Genomic DNA, 20000 nt, shown 5'->3' with positions numbered 1-20000 from the left:
AGTTAGCCATAATCGTGCTTATGGCAACTATATAGGATATCCCACCTCCGGACCGTGGTGAAAGTTTCATGGGTCGCGACTCATGCAGCATTATACCGAGACCACTGAAAGATAGCTCTATTTCCGGTGGCCTTGATTATACGCTGTACAGAAAACTCGATTCAGCCGAAGAAGCTTCTGTGTATTTTTACTTGCTTATATCTTTCTTTGTAAAATGCAGCGTAAGATTGTGATGTTAATTATTATGATTTAACAATAACGAACTTTTTGCTTATTTTCTTATCGATTTTGCATAAATTTTAATCTCTTACGATTTTATAAAAATAGAAAAAACCACTGTTTTTCCTAATTTTTTTATTAGAAGCTGATGCATTTTTTAAGCTCTCTTTGTAGAACACAAGAAAAGCAAATAAAAATGTCTGATGCTAGGAGCAACATACCAATTTGCAGCCCTCTAGCCACAGCAGTTTTTAAGATCTGAGGGCGGACGGAAAAAGTGTTGACATAAAAAGTGCGGACACAATAATGTGCGGACAGAATAAAGTGCAGGCAGAATAAAGTGCAGACGGACAGACAAAGCCGGCGCAATAGATTTCTTTTACAGAAAACTCGGTGCCCAAACCTTCAAATAACACAGCGCGAGGTCGCCAATACCTGATTTGTCCCGGTACTAAAAAGCGACAAATATATTTCGCTTTGCCAAATTTATCGCTTCCGAAGTCCACTCCTTCAAGAATTGCGCCCGTGGGATCTATTTCTATCAATGTCACGGAGTTTTTTTTCCTTCCTCTTCTTCTCGCTTCTTTGTCTAAAGAAGGTTAAGGCCATAAATCTTAAAGTCTAATGGTCCTCCTCTTTCCATTCAGCGATAGAGAGTCACTTTTTAATGGAGTTTTGCTTTACAGCAGTTGTGGCGAGACTAGCAACCAGAACAGGCCATAAAATTGGGGAAATATAATTCATTTCTTTCAATGGAGGAGTTAGTCTCAAAAGGCCATATTTCGGAATTGATGGATGTCGGGATTTACTGTCGTTCTGCACTGTAGAATTCTTCGCAGGAAGCAAATGTGATGAGTCTAATGTATTACTGAGGATATTTGTGGTTATATACTCGATTTCTAAGCTTGAATATGAATTTTTAGCAAATTAAATGCGAGTGCAGAGTGTTTAAGCTACCAGTCAATACCCAGCAGCTATATATTATCTGTGTGTACATATATATATATATATATATATATATATATATATATATATATATATATATATATATATATATATATATATATATATATATATATATATATATATATATATATATATATATATATATATATATATATATATAGAATATAGAAAGACTACATTTAATGTTAAAATTTTCTCTTCACCATGACTGCAAAAATATTTCCCCAACCTTTTTTATGTGCAAAACGTAATGGGTTTCTGTATTTATCGAAATAATGTTGGATCTTCATCTCATGAACTTGGCGAAATATGAAAAATTCATTTGAGGTTTTTCTAAACATTTTATATCACATTTAGTCTTTTCGATGACACCGTCGTCGTTAGATGTTTTTTCAAGGGATATTTTTTTGTAATACTGCTGTGTTTAATATTAAATTAAATGTTTTATTCTTCTTCGACAACATTTCATGCAATGATAGTGAAAATAAATTCTGGGAAATTGTTTATTCACAAGATTTTTCGCTTATCATAAAGGGTACATGTTAATTTTATCGTGCGTAGTTTTTCTTCATTGACATTTAGTTTTACTCACACACAGAAACACGCATACTCGCATGTATGTATATGTATATATGTGTACGTATATATATATACATAAAAAATATATATAGTATATATATATCCTGTGTGTATATATATATACATATTTTATGTATATACAGTCTACATACATATATATACATATACATACATGCGAGTGTACGTGTTCCTGCATGTTTTCTGTAAAGCTGCTACAGCATATAATCAATGCCACCGAAAACACATCAATCTTTCGTTGGTCTCGGCATAGTGCCGCCCATGAAACTTTAACCACGGCCCAGTTGTGGCATATTCTGTATCGTTGCCAGAAGCACGATTATGGTAACTTTAATCTTAAAAAAAAAAACTACTGAGGCTAGAGGGCTGCAATTTGGTATATTTGATGATTGGAAGGTGGATGATCAACATACCAATTTGCAGACCTCTAGCCTCATTAGTTTTTTAGATCTGAGGGCGGACGGAAAAAGTGAGGACAGACAAAACCGGCACAACAGTTTTCTTTGCAGAAAACTAAAAAAACTGTTAAACGGAAGATACTCATAATTACTCAGCTTTATCGTATAGTGTTGTACAGATAAATATTTAAGACTTTAGTATTTAGGATTTTCATTGGATGATTTTTCATGAAATAAAGCAGTATGAAAATACAATATTTTCATATTGTTTTATTTCATTAATTGCATTAGTGCATTTTATTAAAATGCACTAAAAAGTGAAAAATAATTTTTTGGGACACTAGGATTTCTTACTGTTAATAAAGTCTACAAAAATAAAAGCGTGGGCGCCAAACTTGGAAGGAAATGCTATAAGACATAAAAAATATATATTTCCTTTCTTGTAGCGCTTCTTTCTATGTTTGGCGCCCATGCTTTTATATTTGTAGACAAGATTACCTGTAAGAAAATCCTAGTATGTCTCAAAAAATTATTTTTCACTTTTCAGTGCATATTATTAAAAGCACGTTTTAAAATATTGTTTTTTATATTTTTTTTTATTTTATACTTTTTAGTTGTGACAGAAATTGTAACTGATTTATGATTGCAGCTAATGTAATTGATATCCTGTCGAGCCAGAGAAGGTTTGAAAAATCCCAAGAGTTATTTACTAAGTCAAAGAAGTTGTGAGAAATCCAGAGTTATTTATCGAGTCAAAGAAATTGTGAGAAATCCGGAAAGTTATTTACCGAGTCAAAGAAGTTGTGAGAAATCCAATGAGTTATTTACCGAGTCAAAGAAGTTGTGAAAAATCCAAAGAGTTACTTACTGAGTCAAAGAAGTTGTGAGAAATCCAGAGTTATTTACCGAGTCAAAGAAGTTGTGAGAAATCTGAAGAGTTATTTACCGAGTCAAAGAAGTTGTGAGAAGTCCAAAGAGTTATTTACCAAGTCAAAGAAGTTGTGAGAAGTCCAAAGAGTTATTTACGGAGTCAAAGAAGTTGTGAGAAATCTGAAGAGTTATTTACCGAGTAAAAGAAGTTGTGAGAAATCCAAAGAGTTATTTGAGAGAAATCCGAAGAGTTATTTACCGAGTCAAAGAAGTTGTGAGAAGTCCAAAGAGTTATTTACCAAGTCAAAGAAGTTGTGAGAAGTCCAAAGAGTTATTTACCGAGTCAAAGAAGTTGTGAGAAATCAGAAGAGTTATTTACCGAGTCAAAGAAGTTGTGAGAAATCCAAAGAGTTATTTACAGAGTCAAAGAAGTTGTGAGAAATCTGAAGAGTTATTTACTGAGTCAAGTTGTGAGAAAAATGAAGATTTTCTTACTGAGCCAAAAAGTTGTGAAAAACCCAAAGGGTTATTTACTGAGTCAGAGAAGTTGTGAGAAATCCAAAGAGTTATTTACTGAATCAAAGAAGTTGTGAGAAATCTGAAGAGTTATTTACCGAGTCAAAGAAGTTGTGAGAAATCCAAATAGTTATTTACCGAGTCAAAGAAGTTGTGAGAAATCTGAAGAGTTATTTGCTGAGTCAAAGAAGTTGTGAGAAATCTGAAGAGTTATTTACTGAGTCAAAGAAGTTGTGAGAAATCTGAAGAGTTATTTACCGAGTCAAAGAAGTTGTGAGAAATCCAAAGAGTTATTTACTGAGTCAAAGAAGTTGTTAGAAATCCAAATAGTTATTTACCGAGTCAAAGAAGTTGTGAGAAATCTGAAGAGTTATTTACTGAGTCAAAGAAGTTGTGAGAAATACGAAGATTTATGTACTGAGCCAAAGAAGTTGTGAAAAATCCAGAGTTATTTACTGAGTCAGAGAAGTTGTGAGAAATCCAAAGAGTCATTTACTGAGTCAAGGAAGTTGTGAGAAACCTGAAGAGTTATTTACTGAGTCAAAGAAGTTGTGAGAAATCTGAAGAGTTATTTACTGAGTCAAAGAAGTTGTGAAAAATCCAAAGAGTTATTTACCGATTCAAAGAAGTTGTGAGAAATCTGAAGAGTTATTTACCGAGTCAAAGAAGTTGTGAAAAATCCAAAGAGTTATTTACCGAATCAAAGAAGTTGTGAAAAATCCAAAGAGTTATTTACTGAGTCAAAGAAATTGTGAAAAAGCCAAAGAGTTATTTGCCAAGTCAAAGAAGTTGTGAGAAATCTGAAGAGTTATTTACCGACTCAAAGAAGTTATGAAAAATCCAGAGTTATTTACCGATTCAAAGAAGTTGAGAGAAAGAGTTATTTACCGCATTAAAGAACTTGTGAAAAATCCAAAGAGTTATTTACCGAGCCAAAGAAGTTGTAAAAAATCCAAAGAGTTATTTACCGAGTCAAAGAAGTTGTAAAAAATCCAAAGAGTTATTTACCGAGTCAAAGAAGTTCTGAGAAATCCGAAGAGTTAATTACAGAGTCAAAGAAGTTGTGAAAAATCCTAAGAGTTATTTACAGAGTCAAAGAAGTTGTGAGAAATCCGAAGAGTTATTTACCGAGTCAAAGAAGTTGTGAGAAATCCAAAGAGTTATTTACCAAGTCAAAGAAGTTGTGAGAAGTCCAAAGAGTTATTTACCGAGTCAAAGAAGTTGTGAGAAATCAGAAGAGTTATTTACCGAGTCAAAGAAGTTGTGAGAAATCCAAAGAGTTATTCACAGAGTCAAAGAAGTTGTGAGAAATCTGAAGAGTTATTTACTGAGTCAAAGAAGTTGTGAGAAATATGAAGATTTTCTTACTGAGCCAAAGAAGTTGTGAAAAACCCAAAGGGTTATTTACTGAGTCAGAGAAGTTGTGAGAAATCCAAAGAGTTATTTACTGAATCAAAGAAGTTTGAGAAATCTGAAGAGTTATTTAATGAGTCAAAGAAGTTGTGAGAAATCCAAATAGTTATTTACTGAGTCAAAGAAGTTGTGAGAAATCTGAAGAGTTATTTGCTGAGTCAAAGAAGTTGTGAGAAATCTGAAGAGTTATTTAGTGAGTCAAAGAAGTTGTGAGAAATCTGAAGAGTTATTTACCGAGTCAAAGAAGTTGTGAAATCCAAAGAGTTATTTACTGAGTCAAAGAAGTTGTTAGAAATCCAAATAGTTATTTACTGAGTCAAAGAAGTTGTGAGAAATCTGAAGAGTTATTTACTGAGTCAAAGAAGTTGTGAGAAATACGAAGATTTATGTACTGAGCCAAAGAAGTTGTGAAAAATCCAGAGTTATTTACTGAGTCAGAGAAAGAAATCCAAAGAGTCATTTACTGAGTCAAGGAAGTTGTGAGAAACCTGAAGAGTTATTTACTGAGTCAAAGAAGTTGTGAGAAATCTGAAGAGTTATTTACTGAGTCAAAGAAGTTGTGAAAAATCCAAAGAGTTATTTACTGAGTCAAAGAAGTTGTGAGAAATCTGAAGAGTTATTTACTGAGTCAAAGAAGTTGTGAAAAATCCAAAGAGTTATTTACCGATTCAAAGAAGTTGTGAGAAATCTGAAGAGTTATTTACCGAGTCAAAGAAGTTGTGAAAAATCCAAAGAGTTATTTACCGAATCAAAAAGTTGTGAAAAATCCAAAGAGTTATTTACTGAGTCAAAGAAATTGTGAAAAAGCCAAAGAGTTATTTGCCAAGTCAAAGAAGTTGTGAGAAATCTGAAGAGTTATTTACCGACTCAAAGAAGTTATGAAAAATCCAGAGTTATTTACCGATTCAAAGAAGTTGAGAGAAATCCGAAGAGTTATTTACCGCATTAAAGAACTTGTGAAAAATCCAAAGAGTTATTTACCGAGCCAAAGAAGTTGTAAAAAATCCAAAGAGTTATTTACCGAGTCAAAAAGTTGTAAAAATCCAAAGAGTTATTTACTGAGTCAAAGAAGTTCTGAGAAATCCGAAGAGTTAATTACAGAGTCAAAGAAGTTGTGAAAAATCCTAAGAGTTATTTACAGAGTCAAAGAAGTTGTGAGAAATCCGAAGAGTTATTTACCGAGTCAAAGAAGTTGTGAGAAATCCAAAGAGTTATTTACCAAGTCAAAGAAGTTGTGAGAAGTCCAAAGAGTTATTTACTGAGTCAAAGAAGTTGTGAGAAATACGAAGATTTATTTACTGAGCCAAAGAAGTTGTGAAAAATCCAAAGAGTTATTTACTGAGTCAGAGAAGTTGTGAGAAATCCAAAGAGTTATTTACTGAGTCAAAGAAGTTGTGAGAAATCCAGAGTTAATTACCGACTCAGAGAAGTTGTGAGAATCTGAAGAGTTATTTACCGAGTCAAAGGAGTTGTGAAAAATCCAAAGAGTTATTTACCGAGTCAAAGAAGTTGTGAGAAATCCGAAGAGTTATTCACCGAGTGAAAGAAGTTGTGAAAAATCCAGAGTTATTAACCTAGTCAAAGAAGTTGTGAAAAATCCAACGAGTTATTTACTGAGTCAAAGAAGTTGTAAGAAATCAGAAGAGTTAATTGCCGAGTCAAAGAAGTTGTGAGAAATCCGAAGAGTTATTTACCGAGTCAGAGAAGCTATGAAAAATCCAACGAGTTATTTACCGAGTCAAAGAAGTTGTGAGAAATCCGAAGAGTTATTTACCGAGTCAAAGGAAGTTGTGAGAAATACGAAGATTTATTTACTCAGCCAAAGATGTGAGAAATCCGAAGTTATTTACCGCATTAAAGAACTTGTGAGAAATCCGAAGAGTTATGTACCGAGTCTAAAAAGTTGTGAAAAATCCAAAGATTTATTTACCGAGTCAAAGAAGTTGTGAAAAATCCAAAGAGTTATTTACCGAATCAAAGAAGTTGTGAAAAATCCGAGGAGTCATTTACTGAGTCAAAGAAGTTGTGAGAAATCCGAAGAGTTTCGCACAAATCCTGAGATATTGGGAGAAGTCACTGTAGGGCCACTAGAGGTCACTAAGTTAAAGTATATATACCTTAGTTTAACCATACCACTGAGCTGATTAACAGCGCTCCTAGGGCTGGCCTGAAGGATTAGAGTTAATTTACTTGGCTAAGAACCAACTGGTTACCAAGCAACGGGTCCTATAGCTTATTGTGGAATCCGAACCACATTATAGCGAGAAATGAATTTCTATCACCAGAAATAAATTCCTCTAATTCTTCATTGGCCGGCCGGAGATTCGAACGCGGGCCCTGCAGAGTGCTAGCCGAGAACGGTACCGATCAGTCCAACGAAGAACTACTAGAGGTCACTGCTGACCTGCTGATCATGTAGGGTTGTATTGTCACCAGGAATAAAGGACTGGGAGTGAGCAAAATAGAAAGGAAGAAAGGACGAGAGAAAGCAAAATAGAAAGGAAGAAAGGACGAGAGAAGGTGAAAAAGGATTTAAGGAAGGAAGGACGAGAGATAGCAAAAACAGGAAGAAGAATGGAAGGAGGGAAGGACGAGAGAAAGCGAAGAACTAAGAATAAATGAAAAATGAAGACGTGAAAGGACGAGAGAAAGTAAAAAAGAAAGGATAGAAAGAATCAAAAAAATTATAGGAAAGAAGGACCAGAGAAAGCTAACATGAAAGTATAGAAGGAAGGAAAAATGATAGGAAAGAAAGGAGGAAAGAAATTGAGAGAAAGAGAAAGCTAAAAAGGAAAGAAAGAAGGAAAATAAATAAACGAAAAGAAAGGGGGAAGGAAGGAGAAGAGAAAGGACAAGAGAAAGCCAATAAAGAGAGGACAGAAGCGAGAAAGAGAGTAAGTCTCGCGCGTTGATATATTCGAATGCCCTCGGGAACCGGAGCGGGTCCATCGACGTTTTCATTTGTCACTCTCAGTGACGGTCTTATTTTCTTCCTCCCGGAGTGTGAAATGAGAGAGAGAGAGAGAGAGAGAGAGAGAGAGAGAGAGAGAGAGAGAGAGAGAGAGAGAAATACTTTGAAGAAGATAAGCTGATACATATTGGAATAATGAATGAAAATGACAATAAAAAGAGAGAAGAGAGAGAGAGAGAGTGGAGGGAGAAAGAGATTTTGAAGAAGATAAGTTGATACAGGTTTAGTAAGTTGTTTAGTTGAATGTGAGAGAGAGAGAGAAGTTGAATATTTAAGTTGAATGAAAATGAGTTGAATAGTTGAGATGAAAATGAGAGAGAGAGAGAGAGAGAGAGAGAGAGAGAGAGAGAGAGAGAGAGAGAGAGATACTTTGAAGAAGATAAGCTGATACATATTGGAATGGTGAATGAAAATGACAATAAAGACGAGAGAGAGAGAGAGAGAGAGAGAGAGAGAGAGAGAGAGAGAGAGAGAGAGAGAGAGAGAGAGAGATTTTGAAGAAGATAAATTGATACAGGTTTAGCTGTAAGTTGAATATTTAAGTTGAATATTGGTATAGTGAATTAAAATGAGAGAGAGAGAGAGAGAGAGAGAGAGAGAGAGAGAGAGAGAGAGAGAGAGAGAGATTTGAAGGAGGGGATAAGTTAACACAGGCTTAGCTTCAAGGTGATTATTGGAATGGTGAATGAAAATGAGAAAAAAAGACGAGAGAGAGAGAGAGAGAGAGAGAGAGAGAGAGAGAGAGAGAGAGAGAGAAGATAGGTTGATGCAGGCTTAGCTGTAAGTTGAATATTGGAATGGTAAATGGAAATGAGAAATAAGAAAGAAGCGAGAGAAGGAGGAAGACCTCAGAGAATCAGATCACAGCAACTGGAGACTTCAGACGCAATTCAGGGCTGGTCGATCCCCGAATCCGGGAAAAATCACCCGTATCTCTTACTACACCTGTTTGCCCATTACCCGGCTCATCAACGCAGGCAAATAGCGGTACAAATAGCGGTAGCGCGCTGTTTATCCGTCAGTTCCTGCCGCTTAAAGCTTTTGTAGTTTTCTGTAAAAGAAAGCTATTGTGCCGGCTTTGTCTGTCCGTCCGCACTTTTTTCTGTCCGCCCTTAGATCTTAAAAACAAATTGTAGCTAGGGGGCTGCAAATTGGTAAGGTGATCATCCACCCTTCAATCATCAAACATACCAAATTGCAGCCCTCTAGCCTCAGTAGTTTTCGTTTTATTTAGGGTTAAATTTAGTCATAATCATGCTTCTGGCAACGAAATAGGCTAGGCCACCACCGGGCCGTGGTTAAAGTATCGTGGGTCACGGCTCATACATCATTATACCGAGACCGCCGAAAGATAGCTCTATTTTCAGTGGTCTTGATTATACGCTGTAGCGGCTGTACAGGAAACTCGATTGCGCAGAAGAAACTTCGGCATATTTTTTACTTGCTAAGTGAATATGATGGATATAATGAAACGTTCGTCTTTTTTGTTGGGGAGGGGCTATTTTTTGGGGTGAAAGACAGGAAAGTAGGTAGGTAGCGGCTGGTGAGAATGAGACAGGTATGTAAAGAGTGAGGGAGAAAATATGAAGGTTTTTATCTCGCTTGTTTATTTAAATAAAAGTCATATTAAAATCGACAGAACCGTATTGAATATTACATCAGGAATATTACTAATTTTTGCATAAGTTATATATATGTTTTTTCCTCATCTTTAGATAACAAAATATCTATCTATCTATATACACACATAAAAATATATATATATATATATATATATATATATATATATATATATATATATATATATATAAATATATATATATATATATATATATATATATATATATATATATATATATATATATATATATATATATATATATATATATATATATATATATATATATATATATATTAGGAGTCCAAAGAAGACGACAGTCTACAAAACAGTTACATACTTATTGTTAGAAACGTTTCGTGTTACTCAAACACATCATCGGTCTGTAAAATTGAAAAAACATATTAATTCTCTTAATTCCAAAGAAGAGCTAAATTAAAAACAGTAGTTACAAAATTTATAAAAGTAAAAAAAAAGCAAAGAATTGTTTAATAATATTGGACTTCATAAAGGTCTGTAGCTTGTCCTTATAATTAAAAAAGCTGCCAATCTTTAGTGGATTCATAGGTATTAGATTCAGTTTTAGAAATCCAAACTCTTTTTCGATGATTTGTTTAACTTTGGAGCCAAGAAAGTCAGAGTGAGTAGGCTATATGGACAAATCGAAAAAGAGTTTGGATTTCTAAAACCGAATCTAATACCTATGAATTCACTAAAGATTGGCGGCTTTTTTAATTATAAGGACAAGCTACAGACCTTTATGAAGTCCAATATTATTTACAAATTTGAATGCCCAAGATGCCTTGGTAGTTATGTTGGCTCAGCGAAGAGAATGTTGCAGGTCCGTTATTACAGCCATTTAGGTTTGAGCTGCAGAACTGGTTCACGAATTACTAACTCCGAATTTTCTAGTATTAGAAATCATGCCGTTAAATGCAAGATTAACGTTGATAAAAAACATTTTTCCATAGTTGGAACTACCAAACAATCTGCCTGCTCAACGACCCTTGAGTCCTGTTTTATTGAACGTCATGCACCCCTTCTAAACTCCAACGTGTCTTCTTTGCACTTGGCCTATATACGTATTCTTTAAAAAAATTCTTTGCTGTTTGTTTTTATTTTTATAAATCTCTTAATTTTAAACAATCTAACTACTGTTTTTAATTTAGCTTTTATTGTGAATTAAGAGAATTAATACGTATTTTTCAATTTTACAGACCGATGATGTGCTTCAGCAACACGAAACGTTTCTAACAATAAATATGTAACTGATTTGTCGATTGTCGTCTTCTTTGGACTCCTGCTTGTTAATATATATATATATATATATATATATATATATATATATATATATATATATATATATATATATATATATATATATATATATCTATGTGTATACACGCACACATGTTCACACACACACACACACATATATATATATATATATGTATATATATATATATATATATATATATATATATATATATATATATATATATATATATATATATATATATATATATATATATATATATATATATATGTATTGTTGAGGCAACCCCGTTCTTATGGGAGTGAAGAGTGAATGTTGCATGCATTATGGAAATATCATTATATGTGACACACGCAATACCTGGGAGACCTCCCCCGAAAAAGGCAATATCATCAAATAGTGAAATAAGCAAATAGCAGACAAAAGGGAACTCCTTCACTCCTTCTTATTCCATTTACTTTATCGAAAAACTCGTCTTGAGACGCATCTTCCGAATCACGCTGATGGATTCGACAATAGGATATTCGCGAATAAAATCTTTACGTTCCCTTCGGTCGATGTCGCCTCGCTCATCAGCGTTCTTTACAGAGGTAGCGTTTTTGTGTTAGCTCTTGTTTACGAATGAACGCATACTCAGTAAGTAATAATGGTGGGTTCTTATGTTTTCCATATTCGCTGACGCTGATATTAATATTATCATCTCTCTCTCTCTCTCTCTCTCTTTATGAAAGAATGCACACCCAATAAAGAATGCGTCTTCCATATCCATTAGCATTGACATCGTTATCCTCTTCTCTCTCTCTCTCTCTCTCTCTCTCTCTCTCTCTCTCTCTCTCTCTCTCTAAAGAATGCACACCCAATAAAGAATAGATCTTCCATATCCATTAGCACTGATGCAGTTACTCTCTCTCTCTCTCTCTCTCTCTCTCTCTCTCTCTCTCTCTCTCTCTCTCTCTCTCTCTGCATACCCAGTAGAGAACAATTTTTTGCTTCATACGTATACTCCTTTCATATCCTTTAAACTGATATCTTCTCTCTCTCTCTCTCTCTCTCTCTCTCTCTCTCTCTCTCTCTCTCTCTCTCTCTCTCCTTTTGATGAGAGAAACATAACTTTTGATAAGAGAATTCTTTGGCCTGAACGAACCTCAGTCATTAGCTAATGTCAAGACATTTCATTTCTGGTTGATTAAAAAACCAGTAAATTAAAATAAATTTTTCTTTTTGCATGTCGTTAAGAGAAGACTGGTATCATTTCGTCCCATAGAAATCTTATGATTATTATTATTCTATAATGGAAATATTTCGACGTATGAAAGGTTATTTTTTTTACTTGTCTCCTGGGAAGGTTCCTTATTTAGCAAAGGTATGTTTATTTATTTTCAGCGAGAGTTGCAATTCTGTAATGGAGAGAGAGAGAGAGAGAGAGAGAGAGAGAGAGAGAGAGAGAGAGAGAGAGAGAGAGAGAGGGGGATAGAACAGTGTTATTCAGTAAAAATCCTTTTTACACGAAGCGCAGAAAGAGAGAGAGAGAGAGAGAGAGAGAGAGAGAGAGAGAGAGAGAGAGAGAGAGAGAGAGAGAGAGAGAGGAATAGAACAGTTTTATTCAGTAAAAATCCGACGGTACTAACTTTTACACGAAGCACACACACACACACACACACACACACACACACACACACACACACACACACACAGAGAGATTCTGAAAATATCTGGTCTTAAGCCTCACATCATCATTAACGTGATCCAATCTCAGACACCGAGTGTTATTGAAAAAGTAATATACTGTGTGTGTATGTATATATATATATATATATATATATATATATATATATATATATATATATATATATATATATATATATATATATATAAAAGTTTTATACATTCCCTAAAAGTTACATTTTTTCATAAAGCCTCTCAGCTCAGTATCTGATTCCCGTCAGGGGCTTCAGGTAGCTATAATGAACGTACTTGACCTGTAAGGGCTGTGTTACATGACTCAGCACTGTAGGAGGTAGGAATTGCAAGCGGAGATCCTGTGTTAAAATTTTTTCAAGGCTACTTTTACACACACACACACACACACACACACACACACACACACACACACACACACACACACACACACACAGATGAGACCCATTAAGGTTGAATTTCAAGGGATTTCGTTTAAGGATTTACTTGAGAGAGAGAGAGAGAGAGAGAGAGAGAGAGAGAGAGAGAGAGAGAGAGAGAGAGAGAGAGAGAGAGAGAAGGGTTCATATTTGAGCTGAATTTACAGGGATTTAATTCAAATATCAATTTGAGAGAGAGAGAGAGAGAGAGAGAGAGAGAGTGGAAATGTCATAACTGGGGCAAATTTCAAAGTTCTCAATTCAAGGACTTATTCCTTATTAAGGAATTCTCTCACGGTGTGAATAGAAAGGTCTAATAGAATGGAACTTCATTCAAATGATAACGTAACTCATGTCACTACTTTCTCCAGGTACTTGGGAAAGACTGGTGTACTTGGTCTATTTATTATTTTGTGAAGAATCATAAGTACTGTAGTCATAGGTGTATATATACACACATATATATATATATATATATATATATATATATATATATATATATATATACATATACATATACATACACACACACACACAGTAGCTGACCAACTGGTGCTGCCCGGGAAAACCCTGAATGACAGTCTACGTGTAGGGGGAAGGAAAAGGGAAAAGGGGGAATAGGGAAGGGGGAAAGTGGGTGGGGGAGAAGAGAGAGGGGGAATGGTTTGTGTTGACAGTCTGACTGACAGTTCTACTTTTTTCATGTGAACGTTCACCCTTTGAACAGATGTGGGTGAACAGACAGGGATTACTGTGGTGACTGTCCCTTTTATCCAGGTATTACTGTGGCGACTGTCCCTTTTACCCAGATAACTGTCTGTCGCTTTTATTCAGGTATTACTGTAGTGACTGAAAAACATTTTCAGTAATATATTTCTATGGTCTCAAGTACATGAAATAAGGTATTATAAACCCGTAGAGTTTATGTACCACAAAAGTTTCAAAGGGAAAGGGGAAGGGGGTACGAATATGAAACCTACTATAATATCTAAGTTGGGTCAAGAGGTGGCCACTTGCCAAATTTTGTCTGGATCAATTAACCATTTCGAATTTCTGTAGCCCACAAATACACAAACAAACATACAAACATTAACTTATACATATATATATGTATATAGATATATACATATATATATGCATATTTATGTGTGTATATGTATGTGTGTGTGTGTGTGTATACATAAAGGGTATTGAATTAATATAGGAAAAGGCATCTTTAAATAAACTATTTTTTATGGGGTCAAATCAGATGAAACACAAAATAATTATGAACACAATAGTTCCCTGTTGCGTTTGCAATATGGAGACACTTCCAATAACCAGTGCAAACACAAGGAAGTAAATAATAATAATAATAATAATAATAATAATAATAATAATAATAATAATAATAATAATAATTCGATTCCCATATTCCATAACAGCATTTAAGTAAACTGAAATTCACCGGATCTCAATAATTACCAAACAACGTCGACAGTGAATGATATTTATGGTTATTGCACAGACAATGGCACCACTCAGGAACCGTCAGATAGGAACCACCATCTCCTCTCTGTTTACATTACGCCTCCTATCGCGCCGCCAGGGCAATACAATGCGCTCAATGGATGAAGCGATGTGCTCGGAAAGCGCATTGCCTGATGTGACTTGCCTGGGTAGGTTGGCGGAGATTTGTAGATTATACATGTATATATATATGTATATATATATATATATATATATATATATATATATATATATATATATATGTATGTATATACATATATATTTATATATATAAATATATATATATATATATATATATATATATATAGATTGTATGTATATATATATATATATATATATATATATATATATATATATATATATATATATATATATATATATATGTATTATATTTGTGTGTGTGTGTTTTTGTATGTATATATATATACATATATATATATATATATATATATATATATATATATTTTATATATGTTTGTGTGTACCTCATTTAAACTGGATGGTATCTAACGAAGAAATTTATTATATATATATATATTACATTATAGAATATAATAGTCCTATATATATATATATCCATGGAACCTATATTAGTATATACAAAGCTTATAATATATTTTCCTGATAGTAATTGAAACTGGATGGTACAAGAAGAAATTTGTAAATGATAAACTTTCTAGGACTAATAGTCCCTCATCGCCTGTATCCATAGGACCTATACTAGTCCTACAAAGTTTATAGTTTTCCCGGTATAATATATAATGCACAGAACAATATATGATAAATATCATATATATACATATATGTATATATATATATATATATATATATATATATATATATATATATATATATATATATATATATATATATATATATATATATATACACACGAAGGCGGAGCAGACACTCCGACAGTAGGCATAATGGAGCTATGGGAGTCATTCTGTTTTCTATCCATTTATTAAGAAGCCGACGTTTCGTATCGCTTGATACATTTTCCAGGCTGAAATAGCGATTGGAATAAACAGCATTTGCGTATAAAAGGTAAGAGGTATACACACATTACAGACTTGGTTACACCATATTAGCAGTTAAAAGCAGAACAAGGGGAAAAAACCAAAAGCAGAGGCAAGAAGCACACAACACCTACCCACAATGGTAGCGTCAAGCAGACTAACAAGAAATGCCAAAACAGGAGCGGGAGAGAGAGACGGGGCGGGGGGGGGGGGGGAGCACAGATACAGAGGCTAAAAACAAGAGCAAACTATGCAGTGAACAGCTGGGTTGATACTGACAGGTGATTGAGGGTAGGGACAGTCAATTTGATCATTATAGATTCAAGGGTGGCTAGTTCATTCATACTTCGTGTTCTTCCCACAATACTAAAGTTCCTGGCGTCTATACGTGTTTTGCAAGTCTTGCTGTGGTTTCCGACATTCGACTGATCGGGATTAGATAATCGACTACCCTGTTCTAAGTTAAGTATATCTTATTTTAACCAGACCACTGAGCTGATTAACAGCTCTCCTAGGGCTGGCCCGAAGGATTAGATTTACTTCTACGTGGCTAAGAACCAATTGGTTACCTAGCAACGGGACCTACAGCTTATTGTGGAATCCGAACCACATTATAGCGAGAAATGAATTTCTATCACCAGAAACAAATTCCTCTTGTTCTTCACTGGCCGGTCGGAGATTCGAACTCGTGACCAACAGAGTGGTAGCTGAGAACGGAACCCGCTCACCCAGCGAGGACTACCTGTTCTATAGCTAATCCCCTGGTGAGAGGAGATTCGGATCTTTAGCAGCCTAGAAAAGTTCTTCATGGGAGGGGTGGGTAGAGCTTTCGGCTGGCACGCTTTTGGCCCAGCGTTCGACTCTCTGAGCGGCCAATGAAGAATTAGAGGAATTTATTTCTGGTGATAGAAATTCATTTCTCGTCATAATGTGGTTCGGATTCCACAATAAGCTGTAGGTCCCATTGCTAGGTAACCACGTAAACATAAATCTAATCCTTCTGGCCAGCCCTAGGAGAGCTGTTAATCAGCTCAGTAGTCTGGTTAAACTAAGATATACTTAACTTTTTTCCTATGTGAGAAACTATAACAAGACTTGCAAAACACGTATAGACGCCAGAGACTTTAGTGTTGTGGAAGAACACGAAGTATGAAGGAACTAGCCACCCTTGAATCTATAACGATCAAATTGACTGTCCCTACCCTCAATCACCAGTCAGCATCAACCCAAGCGATGGTGCAATGCATTGCTATCCAAATACTATTCTTGCATTTCAGTGCATTTTTATCTATTTGTTAATTTATTAATCATTTTTTTAATAAGTCAGTGGGGTCTCTTCTTTCTGTATTCCCCTTTATCTCCTCTTACTTCTTCCTAATGAACACCTTAATATTCTTTGGAAGCTTCAATTTTAGGTCAATAGCCCTTGTGGACTTGTTCCGTATGAATAGGATTCATGTTCTGAATAATAATAATAATAATAATAATAATAATAATAATAATAATAATAATAATAATAATAATAATAAGTAAGAAATTAGGAGACCATTTGAAATCTATAAAGAAATTCAGTAATTAAATGTCTTACTACCACAAGTACTAATCACCTGATTAAACTAATAGTGGGGCCATTTATATATATATAAAAAAAAAATATATATATATATATATATATGATTCTGATGCATTCTAATACAGTTGAATCCCAGCAGAGTCGTAATTGTTTGAGGCAGGTTCGACAATCTATCAGGAAATGACAGAACCAATTCAGAATCTGTAGAGGAATTCAGAAAATAAATGACTAACTGCCGATAGTATGCATCACCTGTTTAAAGTAATAACAAGTAAAAAATGCACAGACGTTTCTTAGGCGCAATCAAGTTTTCTATACTTTCGATAGTCTCGGTATAATGCTGTATGAGCAGCGGTCCGTGAACCTTTAACCACGGCCCGGTGGTGGCCTGTCCTATAGCGTTGCCACAAGCACGATTATGGCTAACTCTAACCTTAAGTAAAATAAAACCCACTGAGGCTAGAGGGCTGCAATTTGGTATGTTTGATGGTTGGAGGGTAGATGATCAACATACCAATTTGCAGACCTCTAGCCTCGTAGTTTTTAAGATCAGAGGGCGGACAGAAAAAAGTGCTGACAGAAAAAGTGCGGACGGAGAGACAAAGCCGACACAATAGTTTTCTTTTACAGGAAACAAAATTAATTGGGTTATTTTCCCCCAAAAAATATATAATCACGATCAAGATATAACGCAACTTTCCCTTATCTCTCAGCGTACTGCATACGACGCCAAACATTAACATATACGTGAAACACACTCCCGCCTTGCGTCAAAGAGAAGTGATACGGCCATTTGCCATTAAATTAAGCTGTAGGTCACAGCCACCGAAACCTTATCTATAATTTATCGCCGGCGATGGAAATTCGTGAACCGGTTGTGTGTGTGTGTGTGTGTCCGGAAACCATGTAAATTGGTACGTTGCGTTAGGGAGAATTTGGCAGTCTCGCACGCACGTGTGAGTGTGTGTGTGTGTAAATTTGTCAAAGATTTGGGCGAATCGTAAAGCGGAAATTGAAGTAAATAGCTCCGAGTCGCCCTCTGAATGAATGAATACCTGCTGTGTTTCCCAATTGCTGAAGCGCCTCTAAATCTGCTGGGTCGTGTTTGGTGCTATTTGCTTTGAGAATGTTAATTATTATTATTATTATTATTATTATTATTATTATTATTATTATTATTATTATTATTATTATTATTATTCAGAAACTGAAACCTATTCATACGGAACAAGCCCACCACAGGGACCACTGACTTGAAATTCAAGCTTCCAAAGAATATTATGGTGTTCATTGGAAAGGAGTACCAGAAGGTAATGGGAAACAGAAAGAAGAGATCACTTATTAAAATTAAAATCAAAGTAACTTATTAATACTGATGATAATAGTAATAGTGACGATAACGATGATTAAAATCGATAGTTACTGAAGAACTGAAACACTTAGGACACCTAGGACAGTAGACACTAACACCTACTTTGGGCAATAATGCTAATACCTGTAATCAACATGAGCATTTTAAATATGGCTGTAGACCAGTAAGAAAAGATATTCATTATGCTTTACGGTTGTTGTAATTTATTTATATATATATATATATATATATATATATATATATATATATATATATATATATATATATATATATATATATATATATATATAATTTTTGCAACGTAAACATACACAAACACTCTCAGTCCAAAGAATAAATTCAAAGACATATGTATAAGCAGGCTGATCGACACCTTCAGAAAACTGGTCAAAACTACTCACAAAAATTATTATTATTATGAAGAAGACAACTGATTTAGCAACAAGAAATAAAAAAGAAATTAAAGTATAAATGAACATTTCACTTACCATTGGATTGCGAGTACTTTGCCAAATGTAGAATCGATACTAATTTGAGGAAGATCTGAGTTGACAAGGCCACAGACATCTTGAAATCTCTTCCAGGGATGTCACGCAAATATTTCTTCAGTTGATTTTTTCCTTTCACAAACGCACGGAGAATTGACGTTCCTTCATTTTCCAATGTTTTTTATTTATTTTCGTTTAATTTTCTTAAATTATCTATGGAGAGATTGATTTATTTTTCATTTTTCTTGTGCAGATAATTCATTTCTCTCTTCACAAACGTACTTAGAGTTGAGGTTCCTACATTTTCAAATGTTATTTCTGTATTTTTCGCTTAATTTTTCTTAAATTATCTTAGGAAAGATTGACTTATTTTTCATTTTTCTTGTCTAGATAGTTCATTTTTCCCTTCACAAACGCACGTGGAGTTGAGGTTCCTTCATTTTTAAATGTTCTTAATTTTCTGTTTAAGTTTCTTAAATTATCGTAGCAAAGACTTAAAGATTTCCTTTTCCTTGTATAAACAGTTCGAAGTTGCAGTGTCCTTCATGCAACCTGTCGTTTTCTCTACAAGTTTTCGAGATTCTACAAACGCGGCTGAAGACTTAACATTGAAGTGACGCGAATAAGCAGTGGCGATATTCTGTGGACAAATAATCTTCTCGGATCATTTAAGGACACAGATTCATAAATTACCAGGAGGTATTCAGGCGCCTTTTAAGAAGCCTGGATATCACAGCGTAACAGCGTTAATTGACTACGAAAAAGCCACAAAAACATCCGCATTGCGATGAATATAACAACTACAGCACTTTATGCGCGAAATTAGTCCATTACGTCCGTCAGATGCGCAGCTCATTTCAGTCATATTACTAAGTATTATTATTGCTCACGTCCACTTGTTGTACTCTTTCATGTCTACCTTCACGGAAGGAAGACGGAAGTGTTCTGGCGAGGAAGTCATTCACTAGAGAAGTGTCCTTGTGTCCACTGAGTCTAGAACATTTAACATTTTGTATTTAGTCTCAAGCTACGTAAAACGTAAGAAGAAGATCGTAGAGAGAGGCGATATGGGTCTATA

The 20000-nt window shown here is 34.6% G+C and overlaps 1 protein-coding gene across 1 annotated transcript in view; it reads right to left on the bottom strand.

Annotated features, from left to right (window-relative positions):
- LOC136854474 (carbonic anhydrase-related protein 10-like) overlaps positions 1-19606 on the bottom strand; it is a 67626-nt gene extending 48020 nt beyond the window's left edge. Inside the window, exon 1 of the mRNA XM_067130778.1 lies at positions 18923-19606. Within this exon, the coding sequence (XP_066986879.1) occupies positions 18923-19001 (79 nt within the window). The 5' untranslated portion in view covers positions 19002-19606. The remainder of the gene's footprint in view (positions 1-18922) is intronic.
- Positions 19607-20000: the final 394 nt, after the last annotated feature.

Source organism: Macrobrachium rosenbergii, chromosome 3 (genome assembly GCF_040412425.1).
Source record: "Macrobrachium rosenbergii isolate ZJJX-2024 chromosome 3, ASM4041242v1, whole genome shotgun sequence".
NCBI lineage: Eukaryota > Metazoa > Arthropoda > Malacostraca > Decapoda > Palaemonidae > Macrobrachium > Macrobrachium rosenbergii.
Note: the sequence above shows the minus strand (reverse complement) of the source record. Positions and strands in the feature narration are given on the sequence as shown.